Below are 26,061 nucleotides of genomic sequence, written 5' to 3' on the forward strand. Positions count from 1 at the left end.
ATTCCACTAGCTAAAATTGTTCATTGCACATCTTTTAATACTATTCAAAATCTTGTCCAACCTCAGAAACCCATCAATGTAAGTAATTTCTTTTACCTCAATATATGATCGGTAGAATTGCAGCCTGGGTTGCCTCGGCTTTGTAATCTATAGTTAATTTTGAAATAAAAATGGGAGTATCGCAGTGTCGGTGAGACCTGGCTTAAACTGATGCTTTTGGGAGAGAAGTGACAGAATTTTATTTGCATAGAGCCTTTCACAAACTCCGGATGATCCAAGGTGCTTTGCAACCAATGTAGTGCTTTGAAGTGTTGTCACTGTGTTATAATGTAGGGAAACATGGGTAATTTGCTCATAGCATCATTATCATCATAGGCAGTCCCTCGGGGTCAAGGATGAGTACTCAAGTGACTGATGAACTAATTTTAAATGGTGGAAGATGCCTGTGCGTAAATTATTTTAATGCGTGGTGGCCATTGCACACCAGCCACCACATGGGCTTGACAGAGCAAGGTCTTGGTCCAGTGGCAAGGGGATCCAAGATGACTGGAGACCAGGCTCCGTTGCATGTGCCAATACATACACACAAACTCAAACATATTCCTACTGTCCTCATTCCCACAGGACCTCTCTCTACATGGAATTCATAGTACACAATGTGAGCCTCATGACCTCACAGCCTCGCTATTTTCCCTTGCTGCGCCTTCCCTTGGTCTTGTCCATGCTGCTCCATCTCTAGGCTCTGACCTCTCTGCTCCTCCATGCCTCGTCCACCCTCTCCTCTCTGCTTCCGACCTCCGGACATTGCCCGTCCCGACCTCCGGATCTCGCCGGTCCTGACCTCCGCTCCTCGCCGCTTCCGACCTCCGCTCCTCACTCCTGAATATACCCAAAGATTGTGCCTCCACGTCTGTTGCGTCATGCTGCAAGCCCCTTTTGACACTCGTGGACCCAGCAATGATGGCAGCAGTCTGAGCTTCCACTGCAGCAGTGAAAATTGGGTCACTTCCACTTGTGCTCCAATGGAAGCTGCAAGGTCACCCATCACCCATCACACCCACCATCATATTTGAGTCCACAAGGTGTCTGTAATTTATGCACCTGTGAGTATGTGCACAGGTTTGTTGAGTTGTGAGTGGCTTAGCCAATCACGTGATGTTCACAAGACTCAATAAAACCCCAGCCAGTTGGGTTCAGGGCATCCACGATGAGGCAGGTGGTCGTGAACCTGGTGGATGAACTGGTAATGTGTAGTGTGATTGTTAAACCTTTGCTAATAAACCAATTAGTTCTTAATAGCAATGTGTTGCTATAAATTCTTAAGCAAAGAACCCATGAAGCAAATACATTACAGCGTGTAATGAAGTTGCCCATCATTTCCATCCTGGAACTCATGTGCTCCAAGCTCTGCAAAAAACCCTGTGCAATGTTGGAGCTGGCTCCTTGATACTGACAAGAGGCTCTCTAGTCAGCTTCTCACTGCACCGAGCCTTTCCGTGTGGATGCCCATCACCCTTCTCCTGAAGGCCGCCCCATCGAGCTCATCATCTGAGTCGTGCGGAGCAGAACTCATGCGCAAACTTGCCCACCGGGGAGCTGGCACCTGAGCTACCCTTTCACCCTGGCCTGGCTGCAGCCCACTCGTGCCCAGTGACTCACCACGTGCAGATCCAACCTTGATCATACCCTCTAGTCAGCACAGTGCCATTTTTGAGCTTGTATCTGAGGCAGCGCTGATGTGTCATCTTCTCCTTGGTCAGTCTCATCCCCATGTTCAGGGATAGGCTGGCTAGGTTGCAATTGTTGTGTAGCAGAAAGGCACTAGGGTCTGGTTGTGGTGATGGGGGCGGGGGAGGTGGGGGTGGGGAAGCAAGAAATAAGAAATCCATGCATCAGTAGCTTGTAGGTGAGAAAAGATTATGGGATGTGAGAAGAAGGATTAGGTATGAGCCTATCATCAAAATCAGTGATGCTTGCCACTTCTCCAAACGCCACGGAGTCTGTCACAGCCCCTCCAAATATTCCTCCAGGTCAGTTAGGTTCTCAACCCTCACTTGCCCCCCTCCCGTCTGCTGTCGCTCTCTGCTGTTATGAGCCACATTTGCCTGCAACAGAAAGGGAAATGTGTCAGTGAGTGTAGTGCTATTTGTTTGGGTGATGTTCTCGCCATGGTTGAATAGCTGACAGTGTATGCAAGGTGTGAGATGTGGGTGTGAGTGTTTGTTTGCGGGTGAGGTGAAGCTATAAATGTACGCTATGAGTCCTGTTTGGTAAAGATTGTTGATTGTTGAGTGACGGGGGTGTGGTGCATTGAGAAATGTGTGAGGCTTGTGGTGCAGATGGTGGGAGATGCCATTTACTGACGCCTTCACTCACCTTGACCAGCTGTGTGAGATGATCAAAAATTTTACTGCATTGGATCCAGGTCCTGGGGACAACAATCATCACAGTCACAAATTGAGCTATCTTCTCCCAGATCTTTCTGTTGTTCAATCTTGAAGGCCTCTTGCCCATGCGCGTGTAGGACATCCTGTCGTCAATGGAGCCCCAGGACCAAGGCCTCCAGTGCAGCATCTGAAAAACATTTTGCCCTTTATTTAGTGTGTTGTGCAATGCATTGCTTTCACCTCAAAATAAGGTGCTCTGCAACAAAGCACCACCCCTTTAAGTAGCGGACAAAGCCTAGGCTATTTTTAATATTCGTTCCTGGGATGTGGGCATCGCTGCCAAGGCCAGCATTTATTGCCCATCCCTAATTGCCCTTGAGAAGGTGATGATGAGCTGCCTTCTTGAACCGCTGCAGTCCGTGTGGTGAAGGTACCCCCACAGTGCTGTTAGGGAGGGAGTTCAAGGATTTTGACCCAGCGACGATGAAGGAACGGCGATATAGTTCCAAGTCAGGTTGGTTGTAACTTGGGAGGGGAACTTGCAGGTGGTGGTGTTCCCTTGTGCCTGCTGCCCTTGTCCTTCTAGGTAGTAGAGTTTGCATGTTTGGGAGGTGCTGTTGAAGAAGCTTTGGTGAGTTGCTGCAATGCATCTTGTATGTGGTATACATTGCAGCCATTGTGGTGGAGGGAGTGAATGTTTAAGGTGGTGGGGTGCCAATCAAGCGGGCTGCTTTGTCCTGGATGGTGTCGAGGTTCTTGAGTGTTGTTGGAGCTGCAGTCATCCAGGCAAGTGGAGAGTATTCCATCACACTCCTGACTTGTGCCTTGTAGATGGTGGAAAGGCTTTGGGGAGTCAGGAGATAAGACACTCGTTGCAGAATATCCAGGCTCTGACCTGCTCTTGTTGCCATAGTATTTATATGGCTGGTCCAGTTAAGTTTCTGGTCAATGGTGACCCCAGGATGTTGATGGTGGGGGATTCGGCGATGGTAATTCCATTGAATGTCAAGGGGTGGTGCTTGGACTCTTGCTTGTCTGAGATAGTCATTGCCTGGCACTTCTGTGGCGCGAATGTTACTTGCCATTTATCAGCCCAAGCCTGAATGTTGTCCAGGTCTTGCTGCATGCGGGCATGGACTGTTCCATTATCTGAGGAACTGTGAATGGAACTGAACTTTGTGCAATCATCAGCGAACATCCCCACTTCTGACCTTAATGATGGAAAGAAGGTAATTGATGAAGCAGCTGAAGATGGTTTGGCCAAGGACACTGCCCTAATGAACTCCTGCCCTCTCAGGTGGATATAAACGATCCCATTGCACTATTTTGAAGAAGAGCAGGGGAGTTATCCCCGATGTCCTGGCCAATATTCATCCCTCAATCAACATAACAAAAAAATAGATTATCTGGTCAATATCGCATTGCTGTTTGTGGGAGCTTGCTTGTGCGCAAATTGGCTGCCACGTTTCCTACATTACAACAGTGACTACACTCCAAAAGCACTTCATTGGCTGTAAAGTGCTTTGAGACATCCGGTGGCCATGAAAGGCGCTATATAAATGCAAGTCTTTCTTTTATATACATATTGATGAGCTCTCAAATGGTCAATGTAATTAGAATCTTGGCAGTAGTCATTGTGATTTGATTGTCAAAGACATCGCTTGGGCCCATATCCTTTCCTGTTAAACGTCACACTTGCTTTACTGCCACTTTTTTACCAAAGAAAGGACCACGGGACATCCCAAAGTGTTTTACAGCCAATGAATTACTTTTGAAGGATAGTCAACTGTCTTAATGTAGGAAACACAGCGGTTAATTTGCACACAGCAAGGTCCCACAAACAGCAATGTGATTATCAGCAGTAAATCTGGTTATTAGTTATGTTGACTGAGGGATAAATATTATCCAGGACACCGGGGAGAACCTACTTTTCATAGAATCATTGGACCCAAGTTTGCCCAGGAGTTGCTCTGTTTTTTTTGGAGCAACTTGATTTTTCTGTAGTATCTTAAAAATCCCCATTCTGCACATTCAATTTGTGCCAGTGTAAGTGAGTTAGTTAGGATTTTTTTTAGTTTAGTTATTTTTTCAAAAGGGGGCATTTCCAGCCACCTATGCCCGATTTGGCCATTTAAGCCACTCTGGACAGCTAATAGTTGCTCCAAACTAACTTAGGCCAGCGTATGTGGCCACTTGTGGCCGTACAGAAAACCCTTTTGTAGAGTTAAGAAATCAGCGCAGGTAGGTACTTGATGACTTGACTAAAGAATGTGAATAGCATCAAACAGCTATACAGGACTGACAAACTTCGCAAAGTTAATTTACTATACAACAGAAGCATTCATGGAAGCTTAAGCTACAAAAATAAAAGAAGTAAAGAGACAAAACATATTTACATAATTTTTTCAAAGTAGCACAAAAAAATAGAAGTACCTCCTGCTCATAGGAAAATATTTTCATCAACAAGGTTAAGGAAAGTCTTCAGTAAGCTCATTAAAATTACTGGCTACACAGTTATCACACCTTCCACCGACACACCCCTCACGCCCATCAAAAATCTCCTCTCTTCCCCCCACCCCACCATTAAAACTCTCCTCGCTCCTCCCCCCGGATCAAAACTGTCCTCCTCCCCCCATCTAAACTCTCCTCCCCACCATCAAAAATCTCCTCTCTTCCCCCCACCCCCCTATTAAAACTCTCCTCGCTCCTCCCCCCGGATCAAAACTCTCCTCCTCCCCCCCATCAAAACTCTCCTCTCTCCTCCACCCCCCATCAAAACTCTCCTCTCTCCTCCTCCCGCATCAAAACTCTCCTCCTTCCCCCCCCATCAAAACTCTCCTCCTTCCCCCCCATCAAAACTCTCCTCCTTCCCTCCCCCCCATCTAAACTCTCCTCTCTCCTCCCCCCCATCAAAACTCTCCTCCTTCCCCCCCCATCAAAACCCTCCTCCTTCCCCCCATCAAAACTCTCCTCCTTCCCTCCCCCCATCAAAACTCTCCTCCTCCCCCCCCCCATCAAAACTCTCCTCCTTCTCCCCCATCAAAACTCTCCTTTCTCCTCCCCCCCCATCTAAACTCTCCTCTCTCCTCCCCCGATCAAAACTCTCCTCCTTCCCCCCACATCAAAACTCTCCTCCTTCCCCCCTCCATCAAAACTCTCCTCCTTCCCCCACCATCAAAACTCTCCTCTCTCCTCCACCCCCCATCAAAACTCTCCTCTCTCCTCCCCCCCATCAAAACTCTCCTCCTTCCCCCCCCATCAAAACTCTCCTCCTTCCCCCCATCAAAACTCTCCTCCTTCCCTCCCCCCATCTAAACTCTCCTCTCTCCTCCCCCCCCATCAAAACTCTCCTCCTTCCCCCCCCATCAAAACCCTCCTCCTTCCCCCCCCATCAAAACTCTCCTCCTTCCCTCCCCCCCATCAAAACTCTCCTCCTTCCCCCCCCATCAAAACTCTCCTCTCTCCTCCCCCCATCAAAACTCTCCTCCTTCCCCCCCATCAAAACTCTCCTCCTTCCCCCCTCTATCAAAACTCTCCTCCTTCCCCCCCCATCAAAACTCTCCTCCTCCCCCCCCCCATCAAAACTCTCCTCATTCCCGCCCCCCTCATCAAAACTCTCCTCCTTCCCCCCCATCAAAACTCTCCTCCTTCCCCCCCCATCAAAACTCTCCTCATTGCCCCCCCATTAAAACTCTCCTCCTTCCCCCCCCATCAAAACTCTCTTCCTTCCCCCCCCCATCAAAACCCTCCTCCTTCCCCCCCATCAAAACTCTCCTACTTCCCTCCCCCCCATCAAAACCCTCCTCCTTCCACCCCCACCCCCCCCACCGATCAAAACTCTTTCTCCCGCCCCCACCCCCCGATCAAAAGTCTCCTCAGCGTGGGAAGGCAATGGGCTGGCCTGTGCGGCAGGCCACTCGGCCCGGGATAGGGGCAGGACGCGTCGTGTCCCACACTGCAGGCACGCATCATCACAATCATGAGAGGAGCTACTGCGCATGGGCAAATGCTCTACTGCGCATGCGGACAGCTGCCGGCACTCTTTTAGGCACAGAGCCCTAGCTCCGCCCCCCCAATGGACTTGCCATGCCGCGCCAAGCCCCGGGAGAGTTGGCAGAGGGACCAAAATCCCGGGACATCTTTTTGGCGCCGTTTGGATTGTAGGAAGTCAGCACATCTCACATGAGTGCGCCAAAAAAAACAGGAGGGCCAAATTTTGGCCCATAGAATCTTACAGCACAGAAGGAGACCATACAGCCCATCGTGCCTATGCCGGCTCTTTGAAAGAGCTGTTCAATTAATCCCACTCCCCTGCTCTTTCCCCATAGCCCTGCAATTTTCTCGCCTTCAAATATTTATCCAAATCCCTTTTGAAATTTATGATTGCATCTGCTTCCATCACCCTTTTAGGCAGTGCATTCCAGATCTTTTACCAATTAGCTTATATCTAAAATATATGTATTTTACCAATTAGCTTATATCTTATTATAATAGAGTAAATAAGTAGAAACTGTTTCTACTAGAAACTGCCAGCAGAAACAGTTTCTACTTATCTACTCTATCAAAACCCTCCATGATATTCAATGCCTCTATTAAATCGCCCCCTTTAACCTTTTCTGCTCAAAGGAGAACAATCCCAGTTTCACTAGTCTATCCACAGAACTGAAGTCCCTTATCCTCGGTAACATTCTATTAAATGTCCTCTGCACCCTCTCCAGAGTCTTGACATCCTTCCTAAAGTGTGGTCTCCAGAATTGGACACAGTACTCCAGCTGAGGCCTAACCACTGATTTGTAAAGGTTTAGCATAACTTCCTTTATTTTGTACTCTATGCCTCTATCTATAAAGCCAAGGATCTTGTTTGCTTTTTTTTAACAACCTTATCAACTTGTCCTGTTACCTTCTGGTCCCTCTGTTCCTGCACCCCTTTTAAAATTGGACCATTTTAGTTTATATTGCCTCTCCTGAAAGTTGCTTCCAAAATGCATCACTTCACACTTCTCTGTGTTAAATTTCATCTGCCATGTGTCTGCCCAGTTCACCAGTCTGTTTGTGTCCTCCTGAAACCTGCTACTATCCTCCTCACTGTTTACTACTTTTCCGAGTTTCGTGTCATCTGCAAACTGTAATATTACGTCCTGTTTACACAAGTCCAGGTAATTAATATGAATCAATAAGCGTAGTGATCCTAATACTAATCCCTGGGGGCACAACTGTATACCCCCCTCTAGTCTGGAAAAAAAACATTCGCCACTACTCTCTGCTCTCTTAGCCAATTTCATATCTGCATTGCCAATGTCCCTTTAATCCATGGACTTCAATTTTGCTAACATGTCTATTTAGTGATCCTTTAACAAATGCTTTTTGAAACTCCATATACACATCAACGGCACTACCCTCTCTGTTACTTCATCAAAGAACGCAATCAAGTTAGTCTTTGCCTGCAACAAATCAGTGCTGGCTGTCATTGATTAACCCGTGTTTTTCCAAGTGACTATTCATTTTGTCCGGGATTATTGTCTCGAAAAGTTCCCCCCCCCACCAACATTAGGCTGACTAGCCTGTAGTTATCTGGTTTATCCTTTTCACCATTTTTGAACAGGCTTGTAACATTTGCAACCCTCTAGTCCCCGGCACCATTCCCATAGCTAAGGAATATTGGAAGGTTGTGGCCTGATCTTCTGCAACTTACTTCTCTCAGCAACCGAGGATGCATCTGGACCGGGTGACTTTTCTACTTTGTGTGCTACCAATCTTTTAAGTACTTTCACTTTATCTGTTTTTATCCTATCCAATTTCTCTATGCCTAACTCCTTTACTTTGACACTGGTAGCATCCTCTTCTTTTGTGAAAACAGATGAAAAATACTTATTCAGTATCTCAGCCATGATCTCTGCCTCCACAAAAAGATTTTTTTTTGATTCCTAATTGGCCCACCCTTCCTTTGACTATCATTTTACTATTTACTAATTAAATATTAGAAATAGTGCCATGGGTGCTTTTACACCTACATAAGAGTGCTGGCGGGGCCTCAGTTTAAATTTCTCATCCAAAAATTGTCACCTCCATCACTGTCTGTCAGCCCAGATTATCTGTTCAAGTCCATGAAGCCAGACTTGATCCCACGGCTGTCTGACTCATAGGTGAGAGTGCTACCAACTGAGCCACGGCTGACACTCTGACAAAGTGGCGAGAAGTGAGAGTGTTGTGTTAGGTTAATAAATAAAATTAGGGCTCATGGAATTGGCAGTAATTTCCTAGCATGGATTGAGGATTGGTTAGCAGACAGAAAACAGAGAGTAGGAATAAACGGGTCATTTTTGGTTTGACAGGTTATGACTAATGTGGTCCCGCAAGGATTGGTGCTTGGGCCTCAGCTAGTCACAATCTATATCAATGGTTTGGATGAGGGGATCAATTGTAATACATCCAAATTTGCTGATGATACAAAGCTAGGTGGGAATGTAAGTTGTGAGGAGGATGCAAAGAGGCTTCCAGGGAATATAGACAGGCTAAGAGAGTGGGAAAGAGCATGGCAAATGGAATATAATGTGGAGAAATGTGAAATTATGCACTTTGGTAGGAAAAATAGAAAAACAGAGTATTTTTTAAATGGTGAGAGATTGGGAAATGTTGGTGTTCAGAGGGAGCTGGGTGTCCTTGTACCCGAATCTCTGAAAGTTAACATGCAGATTGTGATATATTCACAGAGCACAACACACACAGCTCCTAACATGGCAAGCAGCTCTCTCGGAAGCCTCCGGAAATCTGCCTGGTTCTGTTTATTATTAACCCTGCACTTGCAGTACACAATACGTCCACATCCACAGTGTGGCGCTACAAACATTACAAGCTCACAGACATTACACTTCTCCCTCCTAAATGAAGAAGCCGTCATAATAAACATCATACATAACTTTCATGTTTATACATCACAAAGGATATAAACTTTTTTTTCCATATTTACAAATTTAACTTTAACACTTGTTTTCTGTTTCGAAGAGGATACCTTCACTCTTGAACAGAATCTTCCAAACATCGTGTCGATTTCACACTCATTCGAGGCTCATCCTGAGGAACGTTTTCCTCTATGAAATTTCCTTAATTTTCATTTGAACTCACTCTAACTTCAGGCTCTTTGGTTTCCTGACTCGGACTCAGACTTTCATTCTGATTCTCTCCTGGATTTGTTTCCAGTACATTGGATTTAGGATTTGCTACTGGTGTATCAAAACTATGTGATGAGTCAGAAATAATTGAATCATTCCCACCTTCAACTCCTTCCATGTCTGTAGGTAAAATATGATCAATATGAACAAACCTAACCTGTCCATTATCAAATATCTTTACTAAATATGTGCGAGGACCACATATCTTCACCACTCTTCCTGGTAACCACTTTAACCATTTATGGTGATGGTTCTTCACTCTCACCTTCTGGTTTAATTTCACACTTCTCTCTTTTACTCTACCTCTATCATTATTCTCTTTCTGTCTTAATTGTGTTTCTTCTACGGACTGTGCCAAATTTGGCTTTAACAACGAGAATCTGATTCGTGGCTATCGTTTGAGAAATAACACTGCTGGTGTTCTACCAGTAGTTGTATGAGGAGCATTTCAATATGTAATCAAAAAATTAGCCAATTTGTGATCCAATGACAACTGTCGTTTCCTTGGATTTGGATCTAACATTTGTTTTATAAGGGCACATTTTACAATTTGTACAGTGCGCTCTGCTGCACCATTCGAGCAGGATGGTATGGTGGAACCTTGGTATGTTTCACACCATTTTTGCTCGTGAATTGTGCAAATTCTTCTGAACGAAATTGTGGTCCATTATCCAAAACTATTTCTTCAGGGAGGCCAAATGAAGAAAATAATTTTTGTAAAATGTCCAATGTTTTACTTGTTATTTTCCACATTGGAAACACCTCAACCCACTTCGAATGGCTATCAATCACAATGAACAATTGTTGTCCTTCTAACTCAGCAAAATCAATATGTAGCCTTTGTCACACCCTGGGAGGCCATTTCCATGGCTGTAATGGTACTCATGGTGGTTGCTTGCTTACCGATTGACATGTCGTACACTGATTCACAATGTACTCTATATCTTTAGCAAGACCTGGTCACCATAAATAACTGCATGCAAAACTCTTGGTCAAGCACATTCCCAGGTGCTGGTCATGGAGGTCTCCTAATAATTTGGACCTGAATTTATTTGGTATAACCACTCTTGCACCCCACATGATACAATCTTTATTGACCAATAATTCATTCCTACGAATGAAGAATGGATGTGTACCTTTGTCTGTTACCTGGTTTGACCATCCATTTGCAATATACTCATACACCTTTGATATTACTGGGTCATGTTTGGTTGCTCTACCAATCTCTTCAGCTGTGACTGGCAGTTCATCAATGTATGAAAAATAAAACACTTCTTCCCCATCGAGTGTAACTTGTGATGGGGAAGGCAATCTAGACATTGCATCAGCATTACTGTGATCAGCTGATCGTCTGTATTCAATATCATATGTATATGCTGACAAAATCAAAGCCCATCTCTGCATTCGGGCTGCAGCTAATGTTGGAACTGGGGACTTTGGATGGAGGATTGCTGTTAGGGGCTTATGGTCCATAACGATGGTAAACTTATGACCATACAGTATTTGTGAAACTTCTTGACCTCAAAAGTTAATGCCAAAGCTTCCCTTTCAATTTGCGCATAATTACTCTCACTGGCACTGAGAGTGCGTGAAACAAAAGCAATTGGTCTCTCCTCCCCACTACTTAATACATGAGAGATCACTGCCCCAACTCCATATGGAGAGGCATCACACACTAGCTTAATCTGCTTAGATATGTCACAGTGAACTAACATGATGCTTTCTACCAATTTGCTTTTACACTCCTTGAATGCTGTATCGCATTCTTTTGACCACTTCCAATGGATCTCTTTTTTCAAAAGTTCATTCAGTTGAACTGTAGCCAAATTTGGTAGGAACTTCCCATAATAGTTCAAAAGACCCAAAAATGAACGAAGTTCAGTGACATTCCTGGGAGTGGGTGCATTTCTGATCGCATCCAATTTTTTCATGGTTGGATGTAAACCATCTTTGTCTACTCTGTACCCTAAGTACTCCACTGAGTTTTTAAATAACTCACACTTACGAGCAGACACTCGTACTCTGTGCTTCTCTAGCCGTTTGAGGACTTCATTCAATATGTTATTATGAATTTGCCTATTTGGTGCTGAAATTAGTATGTCATCCAAATAACATACTACCCCTTCAATACCTTGCAAAATCTGGTTCATCACCCCTTGGAATATGGCAGAGGTGAAAGACACTCCAAACGGTAGCCTATTAAATTGATATAGGCCTAGATGACTATTTATAGTCAAACATGACTTGGACTCCTCATCTCGATCAAGCTGTAAGTAGGCATTCATAAGATCTAGTTTTGAGAAGATCTGACCACCTCTCAGTGTTGTGAACAAATCTATATTCGGCAATGTATTGGGGACATTACCCTCTAGAACCTGGTTTATGATTACTTTATAATCACCACACAATCTTACTTTACCATCAGACTTAGGTACAACAACAATGGGTGTAGCCCAATTACGTCAATCTATCTTACAAATAATGTTTTCAGTCTCTAGTCTTTTGAGTTCTTGCTCAACTTTCCCCTTGATTACATATGGTGCGGAACGTGGCTTGTAGTAAACCGATCTAGCATCCTTCTGTAACCTGACACTCGCCTTGAAGCCTTGGATCGGACTGCCTGTTTCGTAGAACCCCTTCAGATACTTCTTGATAACTTCATCCGTTGATGAAAATCTCGCTTCCACACAGAAAATCTTACTCCAATCCAGCTTCGGTGAGCTCAACCAAGTTCTTCCTAGTAAGGCAGTCTTGTCTCCTTTCACTACTATTAGAGGCAAGTTCTGAAATTGATCTTTATATTTCATCGGTATGGTGATACGACTTACCACAGGAATTTTCTCTCCTGAGTAGCCTCGCAGCTCTATCTTGGATTTCTCCAGTTGAAAATCACGCAATTTGTCGCGGTACAGTGACTCCGGTACTACACTCACAGATGCACCCGTGTCAATTTCCATTGGTATCTTGAATCCCGCAACATCCATGTGGATTTTGATGCTTTCCGAATCGCTGTCCGTTAACCTCGTGCTCCTGATGATGTGTAACTCTAACATCTCCTCGTCCTGTTGTTGCTCCTCCATGCTATGTAGTCTCTTGGGATTTCTACTCATAGCTTTGAATGCTGGACTCATAGCTTTAAAAGCTGGTTTACCCTTCAGTCGGCATGCCTTTGCAAGATGCCCAGTCTTCCTGCAGAAGAAACACTCTGCCTTCACGTATGGACAACTTTGAGCAATGTGTTGTCCCAGGCACCTGTAGCACGACTTCGACACTCTCTTCAAATTTCCAGTTTCTGAGACTTTGGGCCCCCGCCGTCTTTTACTTTGAACCTGCAGGTGATTTACCTCAGTTAACTGACGACCGTAATTATTATTTAATTCTCGGGAATATTGTTCGGCCATGCCCATCGACCTCGCTGTCTGACAAGCAATCTCAAAAGTCAAGTCATCTGTCGTCAATAACTTCCTTCTGATCACATTATTTTTCATCCCACAAACAAAATGATCCCGTAATGTGTGGTTTTGAAAGTTTACAAAATTACAGTGCAGCGATAGCTTTTTTAATGCTACGATGTAATCACTGATATGTTCATCAGCCTTTTGATTCCGAATCCCAAATCGATAGCTTTCAGCAATTTATAACGGTTTGGGGTTACAGTGCTGCTGCAGCTTCATTAAATTCTCTTTAAGCATGTGTCCTTTGGCTCATCAGGCACAAGCAGATTTACAAGAGTGCCATATAATGCCGGAACTGCCTCCGATAAGAAGATCGCTCTCTTACATTCCAACACAGCCCAGTTCTGGACTGCATTGTCTGGAACTTCGATTATGTTATTTGCAATGAAATACATTTCTAGCCAATCCACATACGCTTTAAAATGTTCCCGATCATGTCTATATTTCCCCCAAACGTCCGATTACACCTGCCATTTTAATCTCTAGCTGTTCACACCGTGTGCTGTATTTTACCTCAGATTTTGTAGCTTTTTTTCCAAAGACAGAAACTTCCAAAGTCACTCTGTCAGCTGGCTGAATCCTTCACCAACAAAATTTAAGCTTTAAATCATCCGAAAAAAATCCCATCTCACCGCCAAATGTGATATATTCACAGAGCACAACACACACAGCGCCTAACATGGCAGGCAGCTCTCTCGGAAGCCTCCCGAAATCTACCTGGTTCTGTTATTATTAACCCTGCACTTGCAGTACACAATACATCCACATCCACAGTGTGGAGCTACAAACATTACAAGCTTACAGACATTACACAGATAAAGCAAGCAATTAAGAAAGCAAATGTATGTTGGCCTTTATTACAAGAGGATTTGAGTATAAGAGTAAAGGGGATAGAAATGGCCCCCAGCCTGAAATGCTCCCACCCCGTTTTGGGGTTTTTACCGCAGCTTGAGCGACATTCGACTCTTTATTTTTTTTTTGTTTTGATCCGGAAGTCGGTCTTAATGGGGGCGATGAATGCACCTGAGAGGCAAAAACGCGGCATTGACAGCAACTGGGGGTTGGACGTTGGGCGCGGAATGCAGAGAGCCTTCGTGATTTCAAAACTTTGACCCACTGGGCCATCAAGGAGGGTTTCGGTCAGGCCAGCGGCCTGGCACTCAAGACGGGGTGCCAGGCTGCCTATTGGTAGCCCGGCCGAACCTGGGGGCATAATTGTCAGCCCTATCTGGCAGTCGGCCAACAAAAAGCATGGCGGCAGCAGTATTGCACCCTCCCCTTTAAGGGAAGCCGCTCCGCTGCTGCAGAGGGCCACAGCCTCACTGGACCACCGGGAAAAAGCTTGTTTTGGCACCACCAGGCAGGCTGAAGATTTTCCATGGGGAATGTCGCCGTTGCGGGGGGTTAGAGCAGCGGTGCGTAGGATGATGATGCGCTTAAGACGGATTGGTAAGGGGGGGATCAGGGCGCCACCGGGAAAACTCGGGAAGGCAATTGGACTAGCAGCAGCCATTCCACCCCACAGCGTGGCCGCCAATTTGTGATGGTAACACATCATCATAGGCAGTCCCTCGGAATTGAGGAGGACTTGCTTCCACTCCCAAAGTGAGTTCTTTGATGGCCGATACGAGAGCCGCAGACCCTGTTACAGGTGGGACAGACATTCGTCGAGGGAAGGGGTTGGTGGGGCTGGTTTGCCGCATGCTTCTTCTGCTGCCTGCACTTGATGGTAACAGACCTTAAGCAGAGGGGTAATTGTGGCCCCAAGATATCTTATTGCAATTATATAGGGCCCTGGTGAGACCACACCTGGAGTATTGTGTACAGTTTTGGTCTCCTTACCTAAGGAAGGATATACTTGCATGGAGAGGGTGCAACGAAGGTTCACCAGGCTGATTCCTGGGATGGGGGGATTGTCCTATGAGGAGAGATTGAGGAGACTAGGCCTATATTCACTAGAGTTTAGAAGAATGAGAGGTGATCTCATTGAAACATACAAAATTCTTACAGGGCTTGACAGGGTAGATGCAGGGAGGATCTTTTCTCTGGCTGGGGAGTCTAGAACCAAGGGCCACAGTCTCAGAATAAGGGGTTGGCCATTTAGGACTGAGATGAGGAGAAATGTCTTCACTCGGAGGGTGGTGAATCTTTGGAATTCCCTATCCCAGAGGGTTGTGAAGTCTCGGTCGTTGAATATTGATCGATAGATTTTTGGATATTAAGGGAATCAAGGGATATGGGGATAGTGCAGGAAAGTGTTGAAGTAGAAGATCAGCCATGATCTTATTGAATGGTGGAGCAGGCTCGAGGGGCTGAATGGCCTACTCCTGCTCCTATTTCTTATGTTCTTATGTTCTTATGTCATAATTTTCAAATCGACCTCTTGAGTTTATGCTAATATTATCCTTCAAGTATCCTTTTACGCCAGGATAGAAACAAAGAAACAGAAATTTACAGCGCAGAAGGAGGCCATTTTGACCCATCGTGTTTGCGCCGGCCGACAAAGAGCCATACGGCCCTTGATCAGCAGCCCTAAAGGTTACATATAAACCTATGAACAATGACGGAAAGGCAAAGAGCACCCAGCCCAACCAATCCACCTCACCACAACTGCGACACCCCTTATACCAAAACATTCTACACTCCACCCCAACCAGAGCCATGTGATCTCCTGGGAGAGTCAAAAACCAGATAAAAACCCAGGCCAATTTAGGGAGAAAAAATTCTGTGAAAATTCCTCTCCGACCTATCCAAGCGGTCGAAACTAGTCCAGGAGATCGCCCTGGCCGTATTCTATTCCCTGCAGTACTTACCATTGCTTAATGAATATAATCTGATCAAATAATGCTGATAACAAACTTGCCTTTAATGCTTACTTATATTGAAACCAGGACCAGAAGAGAAAATGTGGACAATAGGAAAGGAAGAGGTGACATACAGCACAGAGAATAATTGAAAGTGACTGCGAGAACATGACTGACTGTGAATTCAACTGGACTGGAAGACTGCGCTATATTTATCACTGCCTGACCATGCTTTGATTGCATGACTACCTTCTGGGAGATAAATATTAATGCTTCTACTTGTTAGATTCTCGATTGTGAAAGGAATGAGTTTTAGTGCTGTTGACAGGGTTTGTCAGATCTGTAGGCATCAGACAGACAACAGATCAAGCTTTTTGGATTGTTCATCAAGTTTCTGACAAACCCGTTTTATTTCAACAACAACTTGCATTTATATAGAACCTTTAACATAGGAAAACATCTGGAGGGGCTTCACGGAGATGTCATCAACAAAATTGACGGCAAGTCACAGATATTCGTAAGGGTGACCAAAAGCTTAGTTAAAGGGATGCATTTAAGGAGGATCTTGAAGGAGGAGAGTAGGATAGAGAAGTGGAGGAGTTTAGGGAGCGAATTCCACAATGTGGAGCCTGGGCAGCTGAAGACCCAGCCACCAATGTTGGAGCGATTTTGTGGGGCGGGAGGGCATGAGACCAAAGTTGGAGAAACGGAGAGTTCTGAGGGTATTAGGGCTGGAGGAAATTAGAGATAGGGAAGGGTGAGGTCATGAAGGGATTTGAACATGAAGATGTGAATTTTAAAGTTGCTGGGAAATAGGGAGCCAATGTCGTTGAGCGAAGTGCGGAGTTGCTGAGAGGGACATTGAAATCACCAAGGATGAGGAATTGCTAAGTGCAATATCTCAGTGAGAAACATGGGGTGGAGCTGGTGTGGGAGACAATGAGCAAATTAACGAATGGAGGTTGAAAGGGATGAGCTTGAATTAAAAGCTAAAACCTAAAGATAGTCAATGAATAAAGCAGGTATGAACTTTGCAGAGATTGCAAGTATGAGAATTGGTGCAGTGGACAGTGCTCTTCTGAGGTTAAGGAGCGTTGTGGGGGGCAAAAGTACAGATGGCTTTAATCTTCACTGGGCCCGTGTTATGGCTGACATGGTATAGCTTGATACTGACATTAAACGGGCAAGTTAAACGCGCAAAATTTTGTCCATCAGGAGCGCATATTGGGAAATACAGCTGCACTGTTTTCTGTTCATTTTAAAGGCCTTTTCTGCAGGCACATCTCCTCTTGTGTGCAATTAATATCAATAATCAAGGGTCATGGACTGCCTGGGGAGAGTCTCTTTCATATCAGAGTCCATCTCCTTTTGGTGAATCTGGCCCTTTGTGTTTTATTCAGACACACATACTATTTTATGACAGTGGTGTTAATGCATTATCACCTTCAGCAGTCATCAACTGCACTTCCTGTCAAACTAAGGAATGATTTGTATGTCTCAACTTACCAGCAGCATTAAATTTAAATGCAGTGGATCAGAACACACACGGTGTTTAATGTTTTGAAATGAGCCCCTCTCAATTTAGATATTAAAGTAAAAACTTCATTGGCTGTAGTCACTACTGTAATGTATCAATTGATATACATTAATGATTTAGAGGAAGGAATTGAATGTAATATCTCCAAGTTTGCAGATGACACTAAGCTGGGTACAGTGTGAGCTGTAAGGAGGATGCTAAGAGGCTGCAGGGTGACTTGGATAGGTTAGGTGAGTGGGCAAATGCATGGCAGATGCAGTATAATGTGGATAAATGTGAGGTTATCCACTTTGGTGGCAAAAACAGGAAGACAGAATATTATCTGAATGGTGACAGATTAGGAAAAGGGGAGGTGCAACGAGACCTGGGTGTCATGGTACATCAGTCATTGAAGTTTGGCATGCAGGTACAGCAGGCGGTGAAGAAGACAAATGGCATGTTGGCCTTCATAGCTAGAGGATTTGAGTATAAGAGCAGGGAGGTCTTACTGCAGTTGTACAGAGCCTTGGTGAGGCCACACCTGGAATATTGAGTTGAGTTTTGGTCTCCTAATCTGAGGAAGGGCGTTCTTGCCATTGAGGGAGTACAGCGAAGGTTCACCACATTGATTCCCTCAACCAACATCACTAATACACAGATTATCTGATCATTATCTCATTGCTGTTTATGGGACCTTGCTGTGCTTAAATTGGCTGTCACATAGAAACATAGAAACATAGAAATTAGGTGCAGGAGCAGGCCATTCGGCCCTTCAAGCCTGCACCGCCATTCAATAAGATCATGACTGATCATTCAACCTCAGTACTCCTTTCCTGCTTTCTTTCCATACCCCTTGATCCCTTTGATCTTAAGGGCCAGATCTAACTCCCTTTTGAATATATCTAACGAACTGGCCTCAACAATTCCACAGGTTAACCACTGTCTGAGTGAAGAAGTTTCTCCTCATCTCAGTCCTAAATGGCTTACCCCTTATTCTTAGACTGTGACCCCTGGTTCTGGAACTCCCCAGCGACGGGAACATTCTTCCTGCCTCTAAACTGTCCAATCCCGTCAGAATTTTATATGTTTCTAAGAGATCCCCTCTCATTCTTCTAAACTCCAGTGGATACAAGCCCAGTTGATCCAGTCTCTTCTCATATATCATATGATTTAGATGAAGGAATTGAATGTAATATCTCCAAGTTTGCAGATGACACTAAACTGGGTGGCGGTGTGAACTGTGAGGAGGATGCTAAAAGGCTGCAGGGTGACTTGGACAGGTTAGGTGAGTGGGCAAATGCATGGTAGATGCAGTATAATGCGGATAAATGTGAGGTTATACACTTTGGTGGCAAAAACAGGAAGACAGAATATTATCTGAATGGTGACAGATTAAGAAAAAGGGAGATGCAATGAGACCTGGGTGTCATGGGACATCAGTCATTGAAGTTTGGCATGCAGGTACAGCAGTCAGTGAAGAAGGCAAATGGTATGTTGACCTTCATAGCTAGAGGATTTGAGTATAGCAGCAGGGAGGTCTTACTGCAGTTGTACAGAGCCTTGGTGAGGCCACACCTGGAATATTGAGTTCAATTTTGCCAGGACACCAGACTACTGAAAGCTCCCAGGGTAGAGATGGACTGTGGGTTATATTGGAGTTATATTGGAGCCCTAAGCACTGTGGGTGATATCGGGGTTCCTAAGCATTTTGGGTGATATTGTGGTCCCCAGGCATTGTGGGTGAAATTGGGGTCCCCAGGCATTGTGCGTGATACCAGGGTCCCCAGGCATTGTGGGTGATATCGGGGTCCCCAAGCACTGTATGTGATATTGAGGTTCCCAAGCATTGTGGGTGATATCAGGATCCCCAGGAATTGTGGGTGATAATCGGGGCCCCAGGCACTGTGGGTAATATTGAGGTCCCCAAGCACTATGGGTGATATCAGGATCCCCAAGTACTGTGGGTAATATTGGGGTCCCCAAGTATTGTGGGTAATATCAGGGTCCCCAAGTATTGTGGGTAATATTGGGGTCCCCAAGTATTGCGCGTGATATTGGAGCCCCAAAGCATTGTGGGTAATATTGGGGTCCCCAAGCATTGTGGATAATATCAGAGTCCCCAAGCACTGTGGATGATATTGGGGTCCCCAAGCATTGTGGGTGATATCGGGGTTCCCAAGCATTGTGGGTGATATCGGGGTCCCCAAGCATTGTTGGTGATATTGGGGTTCCTAAACATTGTGAGTGATACTGGGGTCCCCAAGCACTGTGGGTAATATCAGGGTCCCCAGGCATTGTGGGTAATATCGGGGTCCCCAGGCATTGTGGGTAATAGCGGGGTCCCCAAGCATTGTGGGTGATATTGGGATCCCCAAGCATTGTGGGTGATATTGGGGTTCCCAAGCATCGTGGGTGATATTGGGGTCCCTAAGCACTGTGGGTGATGTTTCAGGTGCTACATTATCTTGATCACCTGAATTATTCAGGGTGTGCATCAATGCAGGAAACTCACATTATCCAACTTTTACATGGGGGCAGGGATATGGGTAATGTGCTCAGTGGAGATTTGATGGATGTAACTTCAGAGTTTGCAAATAATTGAGGAAATTTGCACGCACCGAGGTTCTGGCATAAAATCAGCTTTAGTCATTTATGCATGAATTTTCACGGGGGAAAAAATGGTGCCACTCCGTACTTTCGCCAAAACATTCCAGGAAATTTGAGACCAGTTGACGTCTCTTCAGTGTAGATGTTACTTTTCAATAAAAACCTGGTCTTTTGTTTTGGAATGGTGAACAATCCGTGTAGACATATCTCATTCTTATCATTATAAATGTCAGCGATGTAAACTGTATTGCCCACCTACATTGGTTCGATGGGCTGAATGACCTCCTTCTGAGCTGTAACCATTCTATGATTCTATGGTCTCAGCCTCGGCTCAGCTGAGTAAGAAGGTTGTGGGTTCAAGCACCGCTCCAGAGACTTCAGTGCAGTACTTGCGATGTGCTGCACTGTCGGAGGTGCTGTCTTTTGGACGAGATGTTAAACCGAGATCCTGTCTGCCCTCTCAGGTGGATGTAAAAGAACCTACAGCACAACTCCATCCACCAACACCAAAAAAGTTGATCTGTTCATTTTCAGTTTAGGGATTTTGCTGTCTGCAAATTGGCTGTGCATTCTCCTACGTTACAACAGTGATGACCTTCAAACGTATTTCATTGGCTGTATAATGCTTTAGGACATGCTGAGGTTGTGAAAGGCACTGTAAAAATGAGTTTCTTTCCTTTTTAGATGTGAGTTATGTCACTATGCCACAACTTTAGATGCTTCTATGATTATAATACACTTCCTTATCTGCACTTCTCCTGTAGATTGTTAAAATGATGATTGTGGTGGTGTGCACTTTCACCATTTGCTGGCTGCCTTACCACATCTTCTTTATCGTGACCAAACAGTACCCACAAGTCGGCAGCTGGAAGCCCATACAACAGGTTTACTTAGCTGTGTTCTTACTGGCAATGAGTTCCAACATGCACAATCCCATCATATACTGCTGCCTAAACAGCCGGTAAGTCAGGAACTCTGGGTTGGGGACGGGGATGTGGGGAATCTTTCTACTCAGCATTTGAATGTATATGTTCAGAAATGGTTTGTAATTGGTTCCCTGCCCTTGTCATAAATGCTTGGTGGCCTTTTTGGAAATTCCTCAAAACAGATTACAGACTTAAAGAGCTTGTTTTTTGTGGTCACACAGTTAGTTTTAACTTTTATTTTCTTCACTCAGAAATAGGTCAAGTGTTGATTCTCAGTTCAAAAGGGAGTCTTCCCATCCTTTCAGCAATCTAGTGGGTAAATGCTGACCCGGTCAGGTCAGGAAGGTCCCACTTTCGTTCACTTGGTTTGACGAGCTAGTTTGGCCATGACAGTGATGGGGTTGCACAACTTACAGCAACGTTCCTGGGAGAAGTAAGGGAAAACCTGGCCAGGATTCTCACTCCTGGTCACTTCCAGTAATCCCTGCTGGAAGCATGCGAGCGTGTTGTGAGCACTGGTTGAGAACTAGGCTCAACCTGCTGACTTGGTCGAACATCCTGTGATTTTTAGTGTCCAGGCTGCCTATGAAAAATAGCTATGTGGGTGGAAATAACCCCAATAACGCACCGCCCACCCGCATGAATCGTTGCTTCAGGAGAGGGGCAACAGTTCGAAACTGGGCAAAGGGTAAAATGAGTTCTCCGGTAAGGAATGATGAATTTTCGGGTGTCGGACTCCATCTGATACAGTCAGTTCAAGACTAGTCCAATGTTCATGGTTGGACCGGTAACAGCCGTGAGTCGGGAGTTCCTGTGCCAGGCGTGGAAGTCCCACCCCGCGACCTATAGTCAGCTTACCACCCCCGGGAACAAGTGGAGCGCAAAATATCGCACTCCACTTGCTCAGTGGAGCAGGAGCGGGGCAGAAAGACTCCGCGAAGGGCGTAGCGCTACGCAGTAGGTCACATACGGTGCTAGACATGGCCCTCCACTTCATTAAAGGGGAGGGCCAAGCTGCTGACTCTGCGGGCGAGAAATGGGCCCATCTCTGGACCACCAGGGAGCGGGGCGCCATGGCAGCAGTCTGGCGCACAAGCAGAGCACAGAAGGCTGCGATCGATAAGTTAGACATTTTTTTTATACACTCCCCACCTCCCTTTAATTATTGCCCCGCAAGCAGCCTCCAGTCTGTGGCAGCTTCAGGGGGAGTTACCGGATTTTCGATCTGGGGCGGAAATGGGTCACTGCGCATGGTGATGATGTCATCAGCTCTGGCGCAGCAGAGTGAGACGCTACAGGTTGGAGTGGGCCGCTGGCGGTCACCGCCGCCACCACTCAACTCCCAGGCGAAAAGTCGCTTTAGCCCGTTAGCTACGCCTTGCTGAACTTAGAATATCAAAACTTCTGCCACATGATCCTGGAACATTTATCAGAGAAATATATAAACGGGTATACAAAGAGATGACCCTTCATGATAGATAGATGTGTATATTACACACATTTTTAATTTGCCGGCTTGGATAGTTATGAAGGTACAATCGTGAGGGCGATGAGGGGGTGAATTTTTTTATAGCAGAAGTTAGAATGCATTGCCTGAAAGGGTGGCGGCACCAGATTCAGTAGTAACATTCAAAAGCAAATTGGATATTTACTTGAAGGGAAAACATTTACAGGGCTATGGTGAAAGAGCAGGGAGGGGGGATTAATTGGATAACTGTACCATAGCAACATAGAAACATAGAAAATAGGTGCAGGAGTAGGCCATTCGGCCCTTCGAGCCTGCACCACCATTCAATAGATCATGGCTGATCATGCAACTTCAGTACCCCATTCCTGCTTTCTCTCTATACCCCTTGATCCCTTTAGCCGTAAGGGCCACATCTAACTCCCTTTTGAATATATCTAACGAACTGGCCTCAATAACTTTCTGTGGTAGAGAATTCCACAGGTTCACAATTCTCTGAGTGAAGAAGTTTCTCCTCATCTCGGTCCTAAATGGTTTACCCCTTATCCTTAGATTGTGACCCCTGGTTCAGGACTTCCTGCATCCTCCAATCCCATCAGAATTTTATATGTTTCTATGAGATCCCCTCTCATTCTTCTAAATTTCAGTGAATATAAGCCTAGTCGATCCAGTCTTTCTTCATATATCAGTCCTGTCATCCCGGGAATCAAACTGATGAACTTTCGCTGCACTCCCTCAATAGCAAGAATGTCCTTTCTTAAATTAGGAGACCAAATCTGTACACAATATTCAAAGTGTGGCCTCACCTAGGCCCTGTATAACTGCAGTAAGACCTCCCTGCTCCTATACACAATTCCTCTCGCTTTGAAGGCCAACATGCCATTTGCCTTCTTCACCGCCTGCTGTACCTGTATGCCAACTTTCAATGACTGATGTACCATGACACCCAGGTCTCTTTGCACCTCCCCTTTTCCTAATCTGTCACCATTCAGATAATATTCTGACTTCGTGTTTTTCCCACCAAAGTGGATAACCTCACACTTATCAACACTATACTGCATCTGCCATGTATTTGCCCACTCACCTAACCTGTCCAAGTCACCCTGCAGCCTCTTAGCATCCTCCTCACAGCTCACACTGCCACCCAGCTTAGTGTCATCTCCAAACTTGGAGCTATTACATTCAATTCCTTCATCTAAATCATTAATGTATATTGTAAATAGCTGGGGTCCCAGCACTGAACCTAGCGGTACCCTACTAGTCACTGCCTGCCATTCTGAAAAGGACCCGTTTATTCCTACTCTTTGCTTCCTGTCTGCCAACCTGTTCTCTATCCACGTCAATACATTACCCCCAATACCATGTGCTTCAATTTTGCACACTAATCTCTTGTATGGGACCTTGTCAAAAGCCTTTTGAAAGTCCAAATACACTACATCCACTGGTTCTCCCTTGTCCACTCTACTAGTTACATCCTCAAAAAATTCTAGAAGATTTGTCAAGCATGATTTCCCTTTCATAAATCCATGCTGACTTAGACCAAATGGCCTCCTTCTGTGCTGTATAATTCTATGATTCTATGATAGAGAAATAAACATGACGAGGTTTAGGTTGTGTGGAGCAGCCATTCATGAGGACAAAGTAGCAGTTAGTTGCAATCAAACTCCACTGCCTGGAATTTCCATGAGTATTTATGTCGTTCCTGCCGATCTCCAGCTGAGGTTACGGGACCTAAATGCATCGGGTGGTGCTGTAGGGTCAATGTTTTTCAGATAACTATATCTGGGGACAGAGCCTCCACCCACTCGTACAAGGTCATCCATGACATGATTAAGGGGGTCAGGGTAAGGACTCCATAAGTCAGGAGTTCTTGTGCCCTGGCTTCAGTTGGAGCCCGTGTGGGTTGGCGCAGGTACAGCTGATCAATGGAGGTGGGTGTAGGGCCCAGCTGAGGATCGGATCCTGGATCTCTCCATCCCCCCTTCTTCCCACACCCCCGCCACCCCAGCCCTCCGCAGGAAGATGAGGAGCTAAAGGTTTGTTTATATATAAAATTGCAAGTGGCCTCCTGACCCAGAGAGCTGCTGAGGCAGCTTCGCCCCTTTCTGGGGGCGAGGGAAACCTAGCACTGCTCCTCATCCAGCAAGCTTTGGCTGGCATTTTTTGCCTCTTTGCGGGGGCGGGGGTGGTGGGGGCGGGGGCGGGGGAAGGGTCATCTTGAACCCTCCTGCAAACAAAGACCTGCTCCTTGCGTTCCCACCCTCTGACCTCTTGAGCCTCGGCGGGGTCAGCAGCGGAGACGTTGGGAATGTGCATCCTGCCACTTACGCGGTTGTGACTGAGTTTCAGTCCCTATAATTTATGGGGTGCACGTCACAGAAGATCAGGATGCATGGATGACCTCAGCATTCTCTTTGTTTATGTGCTTGCAGATTTCGAGCAGGGTTCAAGAAGGCTTTCCAATGGTGCCCCTTCATTGAATTTTCCAGCTATGATGAACTGGAACTACAATCGGCCAGGTTTCAGCCTGCCCGACAGAACAGCGCTTATACCATCTCCCGCATGGAGTCCAACATGACGGTGGAGTTTGACACATCCGAAAATGACAGTGTGGGGGCTTACAGCAAAAAGGGCGCAGCTTCACGAAATATGAGTTTCAATGGACACTCTCGAAGTAATTCCAAAAACACTTCCAGGAGTTCGAGCTTCTTCAGTCAAACAAACACCTCTTTGGATGAATACTCGTAGAGCAGTAGATTATGTTGTCTCATTAGTCAACTGGGCATGCTCAATTGGTGCAGTTCAACATGGAAGCTGGTTCCTTTGTATCAATTTGGCTCAGTTGGTGGCACTCTCCCCTCTTGAGACAGACGGCCATTCTCTAGCCCTACTCTAGCACTGGATCCTGTAATCTAGGCTGGTGCTGCATTGTCAGGGGTGCCATCCTTTGGATAAGATTAAAATGGGGCCAATTTTCATGGTCTCCACCGGGTGGAAGCAGAGCTGAACATACCGCTCCAATCCCGTTATCAATTCCGACCCGCCATGGAAATAGCCAGCCAGATTCCCCGCCTGTTTCAGGGAGGAGCCTCCTCTGACTCTGCAGGTCAGGGGACCTTCGCTGTTTGTAGGACTCCGATGCAATTTTCACGCACCAATGGGTGGAGCGAGCACAGTATGCATGTTCTGCCCATTGGTACTAGGCATAGAGCAGCCTACCGAGCGGTCCTTAAAGGGACCACTGCAGGCTGCTCAGGAAACATCTGCAGGGCCAGCATTGATGAACTGCCCATAAGCACCAGGTGGCGCAATCACACCGCCTGCTTGATGTCTATCCAAAATTAAATTTATCCCTATTAAGGAGAGGCTCAGCCTCTTCAGGTGGGCATCAAACTGCCCCCCCCCCCCCCGCCCCCCATGCCCTGTGGCACTATTTAAGGCAGAACAGACAGCTGTCCTGACCAATAGCTATCCCTCAACAAACAGCATATAAAGAGATGAATTGATCATTTTCTGTTTCTGGGATCTTGCTGCATGCAATTTTGGCTGCCACCTTTTCCCACAAAACAACAGTGACTACGCTTCCAAAAGTGAATCATTGAAACTGTGGAGTGCTTGGGGATATGCTGAGGGTGTGAAAGGAGCTATCTAATTGCAAGTTTGTTCTTTTCTTTTCCCTACAAAAAATGAATGGAAGTAGGAATCGAGCCCATGGTGTACTGGACACCTTTT

General features: G+C 45.7%; 1 protein-coding gene across 2 annotated transcripts in view; it reads left to right on the top strand.

Moving 5' to 3' along the window:
- The window catches only part of LOC139280117 (neuromedin-K receptor-like), a 148,930-nt gene extending 123,822 nt beyond the window's left edge, over positions 1-25,108 (top strand). For both annotated transcript variants that reach the window (XM_070899669.1, XM_070899749.1), the window contains 2 exons: positions 20,703-20,899; positions 24,762-25,108. In XM_070899669.1, coding sequence (XP_070755770.1) covers positions 20,703-20,899; positions 24,762-25,077 — 513 coding nt within the window. In that variant the 3' untranslated portion in view covers positions 25,078-25,108. The remainder of the gene's footprint in view (positions 1-20,702; positions 20,900-24,761) is intronic.
- The last annotated feature ends 953 nt before the right edge of the window (positions 25,109-26,061 follow it).

Source organism: Pristiophorus japonicus, chromosome 1 (genome assembly GCF_044704955.1).
Source record: "Pristiophorus japonicus isolate sPriJap1 chromosome 1, sPriJap1.hap1, whole genome shotgun sequence".
Lineage (NCBI taxonomy): Eukaryota > Metazoa > Chordata > Chondrichthyes > Pristiophoridae > Pristiophorus > Pristiophorus japonicus.